We start from the raw sequence: 12500 nt of genomic DNA, 5'->3' as shown, positions 1-12500 counted from the left end.
GAGGATGAATAGAACAGAGAGGATGAGGAGATGAATAGAACAGAGAGGATGAATAGAACAGAGAGGATGAGGAGATGAATAGAACAGAGAGGATGAGGAGATGAATAGAACAGAGAGGATGAAGAGATGAATAGAACAGAGATGAGGAGATGAATAGAACAGAGAGGATGAGGAGATGAATAGAACAGAGAGGATGAGGAGATGAATAGAACAGAGAGGATGAGGAGATGAATAGAACAGAGAGGATGAGGAGATGAATAGAACAGAGAGGATGAGGAGATGAATAGAACAGAGAGGATGAGGAGATGAATAGAACAGAATAGAACAGAGAGGATGAGGAGATGAATAGAACAGAGAGGATGAGGAGATGAATAGAACAGAGAGGATGAGGAGATGAATAGAACAGAGAGGATGAGGAGATGAATAGAACAGAGAGGATGAGGAGATGAATAGAACAGAGAGGATGAGGAGATGAATAGAACAGAGAGGATGAGGAGATGAATAGAACAGAGAGGATGAGGAGATGAGATGAATAGAACAGAGAGGATGAGGAGATGAACAGAACAGAGAGATGATAGAGAGAGATGAATAGAACAGAGAGGATGAGGAGATGAATAGAACAGAGAGGATGAGGAGATGAATAGAACAGAATAGAGGAGGATGAGGAGATGAATAGAACAGAGAGATGAATAGAACAGAGAGGATGAGGAGATGAATAGAACAGAGAGGATGAGGAGATGAATAGAACAGAGAGGATGAATGAATAGAACAGAGAGGATGAGGAACAGAGAGATGAATAGAACAGAGAGGATGAGGAGATGAATAGAACAGAGAGGATGAGGAGATGAATAGAACAGAGAGGATGAGGAGATGAATAGAACAGAGAGGATGAGGAGATGAATAGAACAGAGAGGATGAATAGAACAGAGAGGATGAGGAGATGAATAGAACAGAGAGGATGAGGATGATGAACAGAGAGGATGAGAGATGAATAGAACAGAGAGGATGAATGAATAGAACAGAGAGGATGAGGAGAGATGAATAGAACAGAGAGGATGAGGAGATGAATAGAACAGAGAGGATGAGGAGATGAATAGAACAGAGAGGATGAGGAGATGAATAGAACAGAGAGGATGAGGAGATGAATAGAACAGAGAGGATGAGGAGATGAATAGAACAGAGAGGATGAGGAGATGAATAGAACAGAGAGGATGAGGAGATGAATAGAACAGAGAGGATGAGGAGATGAATAGAACAGAGGATGAGGATGAATAGAACAGAGATGAGGAGATGAATAGAACAGAGAGGATGAGGAGATGAATAGAACAGAGAGGATGAGGAGATGAATAGAACAGAGAGGATGAGGAGATGAATAGAACAGAGATGAGGAGATGAATAGAACAGAGAGGATGAGGAGATGAATAGAACAGAGAGGATGAGGAGATGAATAGAACAGAGAGGATGAGGAGATGAATAGAACAGAGAGGATGAGGAGATGAATAGAACAGAGAGGATGAGGAGATGAATAGAACAGAGAGGATGAGGAGATGAATAGAACAGAGAGGATGAGGAGATGAATAGAACAGAGAGGATGAATAGAACAGAGAGGATGAGGAGATGAATAGAACAGAGAGGATGAATAGAACAGAGAGGATGAGGAGATGAATAAAACAGAGAGGATGAGGAGATGAATAGAACAGAGAGGATGAATAGAACAGAGAGGATGAATAGAACAGAGAGGATGAGGAGATGAATAGAACAGAGAGGATGAATAGAACAGAGAGGATGAGGAGATGAATAGAACAGAGAGGATGAGGAGATGAATAGAACAGAGAGGATGAGGAGATGAATAGAACAGAGAGGATGAGGGAGATGAATAGAACAGAGAGGATGAGGAGATGAATAGAACAGAGAGGATGAGGAGATGAATATGAGGAGATGAATAGAACAGAGAGGATGAGGAGATGAATAGAACAGAGAGGATGAGGAGATGAATAGAACAGAGAGGATGAGGAGATGAATAGAACAGAGAGGATGAGGAGATGAATAGAACAGAGAGGATGAGGAGATGAATAGAACAGAGAGGATGAGGAGATGAATAGAACAGAGAGGATGAGGAGATGAATAGAACAGAGAGGATGAGGAGATGAATAGAACAGAGAGGATGAGGAGATGAATAGAACAGAGAGGATGAGGAGATGAATAGAACAGAGAGGATGAGGAGATGAATAGAGGAGAACAGGTGAGTAGAACAGAGGGATGAATAGAACAGAGAGGATGAGGAGATGAATAGAACAGAGAGGATGAGGAGATGAATAGAACAGAGAGGATGAGGAGATGAATAGAACAGAGAGGATGAGGAGATGAATAGAACAGAGAGGATGAGGAGATGAATAGAACAGAGGATGAGGAGATGAATAGAACAGAGAGGATGAGGAGATGAATAGAACAGAGAGGATGAGGAGATGAATAGAACAGAGAGGATGAGGAGATGAATAGAACAGAGAGGATGAGGAGATGAATAGAACAGAGAGGATGAGGAGATGAATAGAACAGAGAGGATGAGGAGATGAATAGAACAGAGAGGATGAGGAGATGAATAGAACAGAGAGGATGAGGAGATGAATAGAACAGAGAGGATGAGGAGATGAATAGAACAGAGAGGATGAGGAGATGAATAGAACAGAGAGGATGAGGAGATGAATAGAACAGAGAGGATGAGGAGATGAATAGAACAGAGAGGATGAGGAGATGAATAGAACAGAGAGGATGAGGAGATGAATAGAACAGAGAGGATGAGGAGATGAATAGAACAGAGAGGATGAGGAGATGAATAGAACAGAGAGGATGAGGAGATGAATAGAACAGAGAGGATGAGGAGATGAATAGAACAGAGAGGATGAATAGAACAGAGAGGATGAGGAGATGAATAGAACAGAGAGGATGAGGAGATGAATAGAACAGAGAGGATGAGGAGATGAATAGAACAGAGAGGATGAATAGAACAGAGAGGATGAGGAGATGAATAGAACAGAGAGGATGAGGAGATGAATAGAACAGAGAGGATGAGGAGATGAATAGAACAGAGAGGATGAGGAGATGAATAGAACAGAGAGGATGAGGAGATGAATAGAACAGAGAGGATGAGGAGATGAATAGAACAGAGAGGATGAGGAGATGAATAGAACAGAGAGGATGAGGAGATGAATAGAACAGAGAGGATGAGGAGATGAATAGAACAGAGGATGGATGAGGGATGAGAGATGAATAGAACAGAGAGGATGAGAACAGAGAGGATGAGGAGATGAATAGAACAGAGAGGATGAGGAGATGAATAGAACAGAGAGGATGAGGAGATGAATAGAACAGAGAGGATGAGGAGATGAATAGAACAGAGAGGATGAGGAGATGAATAGAACAGAGAGGATGAGGAGATGAATAGAACAGAGAGGATGAGGAGATGAATAGAACAGAGAGGATGAGGAGATGAATAGAACAGAGAGGATGAGGAGATGAATAGAACAGAGAGGATGAGGAGATGAATAGAACAGAGAGGATGAGGAGATGAATAGAACAGAGAGGATGAGGAGATGAATAGAACAGAGAGGATGAGGAGATGAATAGAACAGAGAGGATGAGGAGATGAATAGAACAGAGAGGATGAGGAGATGAATAGAACAGAGAGGATGAGGAGATGAATAGAACAGAGAGGATGAGGAGATGAATAGAACAGAGAGGATGAGGAGATGAATAGAACAGAGAGGATGAGGAGAACAGAGAGGATGAGGAGATGAATAGAACAGAGAGGATGAGGAGATGAATAGAACAGAGAGGATGAGGAGATGAATAGAACAGAGAGGATGAATAGAACAGAGAGGATGAGGAGATGAATAGAACAGAGAGGATGAGGAGATGAATAGAACAGAGAGGATGAATAGAACAGAGAGGATGAGGAGATGAATAGAACAGAGAGGATGAGGAGATGAATAGAACAGAGAGGATGAGGAGATGAATAGAACAGAGAGGATGAGGAGATGAATAGAACAGAGAGGATGAGGAGATGAATAGAACAGAGAGGATGAGGAGATGAATAGAACAGAGAGGATGAGGAGATGAATAGAACAGAGAGGATGAGGAGATGAATAGAACAGAGAGGATGAGGAGATGAATAGAACAGAGAGGATGAGGAGATGAATAGAACAGAGAGGATGAGGAGATGAATAGAACAGAGATGAGGAGATGAATAGAACAGAGAGGATGAGGAGATGAATAGAACAGAGAGGATGAGGAGATGAATGAATAGAACAGAGAGGATGAGGAGATGAATAGAACAGAGAGGATGAGGATGAATAGAACAGAGAGGATGAGGATGAATAGAACAGAGAGGATGAGGAGATGAATAGAACAGAGAGGATGAGGAGATGAATAGAACAGAGAGGATGAGGAGATGAATAGAACAGAGAGGATGAGGAGATGAATAGAACAGAGAGGATGAGGAGATGAATAGAACAGAGAGGATGAGAGATGAATAGAACAGAGAGGATGAGGAGATGAATAGAACAGAGAGGATGAGGAGATGAATAGAACAGAGAGGATGACTGTTTTTCTGAGGTATAGTGTGTCTTCAGAATCAGAGAGAGGATGAGGAGATGAATAGAACAGAGAGGATGTGAATAGAACAGAGAGGATGAGGAGATGAATAGAACAGAGAGGATGAGGAGATGAATCAGAGTAGAACTCTGAACCAGTCCCTTAATAGACCCACAACCTCCTTTGATGTCTGATCAATCTAGACACAGACACACACACACACACAGGATGAGGAGATGAATAGAACAGAGAGAGGATGATGAAACAGAGAATGAATAGAAAGTGTGTGATGTGTGTGTGTGTGTGTGTGTGTGTGTGTGTGTGTGTGTGTGTGTGTGTGTGTGTGTGTGTGTGTGTGTGTGTGTACCTGTCTGTCCTGCTGTGCTGTATTCAGGAAGGACAGCAGGACACGGACACTGGCCAGAACACTGGACTGAGATCTGCTTCCCTGAGATACATGCCTGATACTCCAACTTACACTGGAGGAGGGAGAGAGAGAGAACAGAGAGGATGGGGGGAGAGAGAGGGGGAGGAGAGAAAGACAGAGAGGGAGGAGAGAGAGGGGGGAGAGAGAACAGGGGATGAGAGAGAGAGAGAGAGGAGGGGAGATGGGGGAGGGGAGAGAGAGGGGAGGAGGGAGAGAGAGGAGAGGAGATGAGAACAGAGGGATGAGGAGATGAATAGAACAGAGAGGACGAGAACAGAGATAGAGATAGAGTGTTATCTATAGTAGATAGTAGTGTTATCATAGTAGATAGTAGTGTTATCTATAGTAGATAGTAGATGTTATCTATAGTAGATAGTAGTGTTATCTATAGTAGATAGGATAGGATGTGTCTATAGTAGATGAGTAGTGAATCTATAGTAGATAGTAGTGTTATCTATAGTAGATAGAGTGTTATCTATAGCAGAGAGATAGAGGAGATTATCTATAGTAGATAGTTAGTGTTGATAGTAGATAGCAGTGTTATCTATAGTAGATAGCAGTGTTATCTATAGCAGATAGATATATAGTAGATAGTAGTGTTATCCATAGTAGATAGTAGTGTTATCTATAGTAGATAGTAGTGTTATCTATAGGAGATAGAATAGCAGACAGTATTAGTGATCTATAGCAGATAGATAGTTGTGTTATCATAGTAGATAGTAGTGTTATCTATAGTAGATAGTAGTGTTATCCATAGCAGATAGTAGTGTTATCTATAGTAGATAGCAGTGTTATCCATAGTAGATAGTAGTGTTATCCATAGTAGATAGTAGTGTTATCCATAGTAGATAGTAGTGTTATCTATAGCAGATAGTAGTGTTATCCATAGCAGATAGAGTGTTATCCATAGCAGATAGCAGTGCCATCCATAGCAGATAGCAGTGATATCTATAGCAGATAGCAGTGGATCCATAGTAGATAGAGTGTTATCCATAGCAGATAGTAGTGTTATCCATAGCAGATAGTAGTGTTATCTATAGTAGATAGATAGTGTTATCTATAGTAGATAGTAGTGTGATGATAGAGATGATAGCAGATAGCATAGAGATAGCAGTGTTATCCATAGCAGATAGCAGTGCTTATCCATAGCAGATAGTAGTGTTATCCATAGCAGATAGTAGTGTTATCCATAGCAGATAGCAGTGTTATCCATAGCAGATAGTAGTGTTATCTATAGTAGATAGTAGTGTTATCTATAGCAGATAGGAGTGTTATCCATAGCAGATAGTAGTGTTATCCATAGCAGATAGCAGTGTTATCTATAGTAGATAGCAGTGATCCATAGCAGATAGACAGTATCCATAGCAGATCTATAGTAGATAGTAGTGTTATCCATAGCAGATAGTAGTGTTATCCATAGCAGATAGCAGTGTTATCTATAGCAGATAGTAGTGTTATCCATAGCAGATAGTAGTGTTATCCATAGCAGATAGTAGTGTTATCCATAGCAGATAGCAGTGTTATCTATAGCAGATAGTAGTGTTATCTATAGCAGATAGTAGTGTTATCCATAGTAGATAGTAGTGTTATCTATAGTAGATAGTAGTGATCCATAGCAGATAGTATCTATAGTAGATAGTAGTGTTATCTATAGTAGATAGCAGTGTTATCTATAGTAGATAGTAGTGTTATCTATAGTAGATAGCAGTCCATAGCAGATATCTATCCATAGTAGATAGTAGTGTTATCTATAGTAGATAGTAGTGTTATCTATAGTAGATAGTAGTGTTATCTATAGTAGATAGTAGTGTTATCTATAGCAGATAGTAGTGCCCATAGCAGATAGTAGTGTTATCCATAGCAGATAGTAGTGTTATCCATAGCAGATAGCAGTGTTATCTATAGCAGATAGCAGTGTGTTATCCATAGCAGATAGTAGTGTTATCCATAGTAGATAGTAGTGTTATCTATAGTAGATAGTAGTGTTATCTATAGTAGATAGTGTTATCTATAGCAGATAGTTGTGTTATCTATAGTAGAGAGTAGTGTTATCTATATAGTAGATAGTATAGTGTCCATAGCAGATAGTATGTGTCTATAGCAGATAGTAGTGTTATCTATAGCAGATAGTAGTGTTATCTATAGTAGATAGTAGTGTTATCTATAGTAGATAGTAGTGTTATCTATAGTAGATAGTAGTGTTATCTATAGTAGATAGTAGTGTTATCTATAGTAGATAGTAGTGTTATCTATAGTAGATAGTTGTGTTATCTATAGTAGATAGTAGTGTTATCTATAGTAGATAGTAGTGTTATCTATAGTAGATAGTTGTGTTATCTATAGTAGATAGTAGTGTTATCTATAGTAGATAGTAGTGTTAACAGGGTGAATGAGGACAGTATTATGTGTCTATAGTAGATAGTAGTGTTATCTATAGTAGATAGTAGTGTTATCTATAGTAGATAGTAGTGTTATCTATAGTAGATAGTAGTGTTATCTATAGTAGATAGTAGTGTTATCTATAGTAGATAGTAGTGTTATCTATAGTAGATAGTAGTGTTATCTATAGTAGATAGTAGTGTTATCTATAGTAGATAGTAGTGTTAACAGGGTGAATGAGGACAGTATTATGTAGTCTATAGTAGATAGTAGTGTTATCCATAGTAGTAGTGTTATCTATAGTAGATAGTAGTGTTATCTATAGTAGATAGCAGTGTTATCTATAGTAGATAGTAGTGTTATCTATAGTAGATAGTAGTGTTATCTATAGCAGATAGTAGTGTTATCTATAGCAGATAGTAGTGTTATCTATAGCAGATAGATCTATAGCAGATAGTAGTGTTATCCATAGTAGATAGTAGTGTTATCTATAGTAGATAGTAGTGTTATCTATAGTAGATAGTAGTGTTATCTATAGTAGATAGTAGTGTTATCTATAGTAGATAGTAGTGTTATCTATAGTAGATAGTAGTGTTAACAGGTAATGAGGACAGTATTATCCATAGTAGATAGTTGTGTTATCTATAGTAGATAGTAGTGTTATCTATAGTAGATAGTAGTGTTATCTATAGTAGATAGTAGTGTTATCTATAGTAGATAGTAGTGTTATCTATAGTAGATAGTAGTGTTATCTATAGTAGATAGCAGTGTTATCCATAGTAGATAGTTGTGTTATCTATAGCAGATAGTAGTGTTATCTATAGTAGATAGCAGTGTTATCTATAGCAGATAGTAGTGTTATCTATAGCAGATAGTAGTGTTATCTATAGCAGATAGTAGTGTTATCTATAGATAGTAGTTATCCATAGTAGATAGTAGTGTTATCTATAGTAGATAGTAGTGTTATCTATAGTAGATAGTATCTATAGTAGATAGTAGTGTTATCTATAGTAGATAGTAGTGTTATCTATAGAAGATAGTAGTAGTGTTATCCATAGTGATAGTAGTGTTATCTATAGTAGATAGTAGTGTTATCTATAGTAGATAGTAGTGTTATCTATAGTAGTGCATCCATAGATAGTAGTGTTATCTATAGTAGATAGTAGTGTTATCTATAGTAGATAGTAGTGTTATCTATAGTAGATAGCAGTGTTATCTATAGTAGATAGTAGTGTTATCTATAGTAGATAGTAGTGTTATCTATAGTAGATAGTAGTGTTATCTATAGTAGATAGTAGTGTTATCTATAGTAGATAGTAGATCTATAGTAGATAGTAGTGTTATCTATAGTAGATAGTAGTGTTATCTATAGTAGATAGTAGTGTTATCTATAGTAGATAGTAGTGTTATCTATAGTAGATAGTAGATGTTATCTATAGTAGATAGTAGTGTTATCTATAGTAGATAGTAGTGTTATCTATAGTAGATAGTAGTGTTATCTATAGTAGATAGTAGTGTTATCTATAGTAGATAGTAGTGTTATCTATAGTAGATAGTAGTGTTATCTATAGTAGATAGTAGTGTTATCTATAGTAGATAGTAGTGTTATCTATAGTAGATAGTAGTGTTATCTATAGTAGATAGTAGTGTTATCTATAGTAGATAGTAGTGTTATCTATAGTAGATAGTAGTGTTATCTATAGTAGATAGTAGTGTTATCTATAGTAGATAGTTGTGTTATCTATAGTAGATAGTAGTGTTATCTATAGTAGATAGTAGTGTTATCTATAGTAGATAGTAGTGTTATCTATAGTAGATAGTAGTGTTATCTATAGTAGATAGTAGTGTTATCTATAGTAGATATTAGTGTTATCTATAGAAGATAGTAAGTAGTGTTATCTATAGTAGATAGTAGTGTTATCTATAGTAGATAGTAGTGTTATCTATAGTAGATAGTAGTGTTATCTATAGTAGATAGTAGTGTTATCTATAGTAGATAGTAGTGTTATCTATAGTAGATAGTAGTGTTATCTATAGTAGATAGTAGTGTTATCTATAGTAGATAGTAGTGTTATCTATAGTAGATAGTAGTGTTATCTATAGTAGATAGTAGTGTTATCTATAGTAGATAGTAGTGTTAACAGGGTGAATGAGGACAGTATTATGTGTCTATAGTAGATAGTAGTGTTATCTATAGTAGATAGTAGTGTTATCTATAGTAGATAGTAGTGTTATCTATAGTAGATAGTAGTGTTATCTATAGTAGATAGTAGTGTTATCTATAGTAGATAGTAGTGTTATCTATAGTAGATAGTAGTGTTATCTATAGTAGATAGTAGTGTTATCTATAGTAGATAGTTGTGTTATCTATAGAAGATAGTAAGTAGTGTTATCTATAGTAGATAGTAGTGTTATCTATAGTAGATAGTTGTGTTATCTATAGTAGATAGTAGTGTTATCTATAGTAGATAGTAGTGTTATCTATAGTAGATAGTAGTGTTATCTATAGTAGATAGTTGTGTTATCTATAGTAGATAGTAGTGTTATCTATAGTAGATAGTAGTGTTATCTATAGAAGATAGTAAGTAGTGTTATCTATAGTAGATAGTAGTGTTATCTATAGTAGATAGTGTTATCTATAGTAGATAGTAGTGTTATCTATAGTAGATAGTAGTGTTATCTATAGTAGATAGTAGTGTTATCTATAGTAGATAGTAGTGTTATCTATAGTAGATAGTAGTGTTATCTATAGTAGATATCTATAGTAGTAGTAGTGTTATCTATAGTAGATAGTAGTGTTATCTATAGTAGATAGTAGTGTTATCTATAGTAGATAGTAGTGTTATCTATAGTAGATAGTAGTGTTATCTATAGTAGATAGTAGTGTTATCTATAGTAGATAGTATCTATAGTAGATAGTAGTGTTATCTATAGTAGATAGTAGTGTTATCTATAGTAGATAGTAGTGTTATCTATAGTAGATAGTAGTGTTATCTATAGTAGATAGTAGTGTTATCTATAGTAGATAGTAGTGTTATCTATAGTAGATAGTAGTGTTATCTATAGTAGATAGTAGTGTTATCTATAGTAGATAGTAGTGTTATCTATAGTAGATAGTAGTGTTATCTATAGTAGATAGTAGTGTTATCTATAGTAGATAGTAGTGTTATCTATAGTAGATAGTAGTGTTATCTATAGTAGATAGTAGTGTTATCTATAGTAGATAGTAGTGTTATCTATAGTAGATAGTAGTGTTATCTATAGTAGATAGTAGTGTTATCTATAGTAGATAGTAGTGTTATCTATAGTAGATAGTAGTGTTATCTATAGTAGATAGTAGTGTTATCTATAGTAGATAGTAGTGTTATCTATAGTAGATAGTAGTGTTATCTATAGTAGATAGTAGTGTTATCTATAGTAGATAGTAGTGTTATCTATAGTAGATAGTAGTGTTATCTATAGTAGATAGTAGTGTTATCTATAGTAGATAGTAGTGTTATCTATAGTAGATAGTAGTGTTATCTATAGTAGATAGTAGTGTTATCTATAGTAGATAGTAGTGTTATCTATAGTAGATAGTAGTGTTATCTATAGTAGATAGTAGTGTTATCTATAGTAGATAGTAGTGTTATAGTCTATCTATAGTAGATAGTAGTGTTATCTATAGTAGATAGTAGTGTTATCTATAGTAGATAGTAGTGTTATCTATAGTAGATAGTAGTGTTATCTATAGTAGATAGTGTGTATCTATAGTAGATAGTAGTGTTATCTATAGTAGATAGTAGTGTTATCTATAGTAGATAGTAGTTTATCTATAGTAGATAGTAGTGTTATCTATAGTAGATAGTAGTGTTATCTATAGTAGATAGTAGTGTTATCTATAGTAGATAGTAGTGTTATCTATAGTAGATAGTAGTGTTATCTATAGTAGATAGTAGTGTTATCTATAGTAGATAGTTGTGTTATCTATAGTAGATAGTAGTGTTATCTATAGTAGATAGTAGTGTTATCTATAGTAGATAGTAGTGTTATCTATAGTAGATAGTAGTGTTATCTATAGTAGATAGTAGTGTTATCTATAGTAGATAGTAGTGTTATCTATAGTAGATAGTAGTGTTATCTATAGTAGATAGTAGTGTTATCTATAGTAGATAGTAGTGTTATCTATAGTAGATAGTTGTGTTATCTATAGTAGATAGTAGTGTTAACAGGGTGAATGAGGACAGTATTATGTGTCTATAGTAGATAGTTGTGTTATCTATAGTAGATAGTAGTGTTATCTATAGTAGATAGTAGTGTTATCTATAGTAGATAGTTGTGTTAACAGGTGAATGAGGACAGTATTATGTGTCTATAGTAGATAGTAGTGTTATCTATAGTAGATAGTAGTGTTATCTATAGTAGATAGTAGTGTTATCTATAGTAGATAGTAGTGTTATCTATAGTAGATAGTAGTGTTATCTATAGTAGATAGTAGTGTTATCTATAGTAGATAGTAGTGTTATCTATAGTAGATAGTAGTGTTATCTATAGTAGATAGTAGTGTTAACAGGGTGAATGAGGACTATGTGTCTATAGTAGATAGTAGTGTTATCTATAGTAGATAGTAGTGTTATCTATAGTAGATAGTAGTGTTAACAGGGTGAATGAGGACATAGTTATGTTATCTATAGTAGATAGTAGTGTTATCTATAGTAGATAGTAGTGTTATCTATAGTAGATAGTAGTGTTATCTATAGTAGATAGTTGTGTTATCTATAGTAGATAGTAGTGTTAACAGGGTAATAGGACAGTGTTATGTGTCTATAGTAGATAGTTGTGTTATCTATAGTAGATAGTAGTGTTATCTATAGTAGATAGTAGTGTTATCTATAGTAGATAGTAGTGTTAACAGGGTGAATGAGGACAGTATTATGTGTCTATAGTAGATAGTAGTGTTATCTATAGTAGATAGTAGTGTTATCTATAGTAGATAGTAGTGTTATCTATAGTAGATAGTAGTGTTATCTATAGTAGATAGTAGTGTTATCTATAGTAGATAGTAGTGTTATCTATAGTAGATAGTAGTGTTATCTATAGTAGATAGTAGTGTTATCTATAGTAG

General features: G+C 35.3%; 1 protein-coding gene across 1 annotated transcript in view; it reads right to left on the bottom strand.

The window, feature by feature from the left end:
• Window positions 1–12500, bottom strand: part of LOC127918739 (testican-2-like) — a gene marked incomplete at both ends in the record, with an annotated part of 18066 nt that overhangs the window by 3356 nt on the left and 2210 nt on the right. Inside the window, 3 exons of the mRNA XM_052501917.1 lie at window positions 4600–4622; window positions 4739–4751; window positions 4958–5069. Of these exons, the coding sequence (XP_052357877.1) occupies window positions 4600–4622; window positions 4739–4751; window positions 4958–5069 (148 nt within the window). The remainder of the gene's footprint in view (window positions 1–4599; window positions 4623–4738; window positions 4752–4957; window positions 5070–12500) is intronic.

The sequence above is a fragment of the Oncorhynchus keta genome, unplaced genomic scaffold (genome assembly GCF_023373465.1).
Source record: "Oncorhynchus keta strain PuntledgeMale-10-30-2019 unplaced genomic scaffold, Oket_V2 Un_contig_14749_pilon_pilon, whole genome shotgun sequence".
Classification (NCBI taxonomy): Eukaryota; Metazoa; Chordata; class Actinopteri; order Salmoniformes; family Salmonidae; genus Oncorhynchus; species Oncorhynchus keta.
Note: the sequence above shows the minus strand (reverse complement) of the source record. Positions and strands in the feature narration are given on the sequence as shown.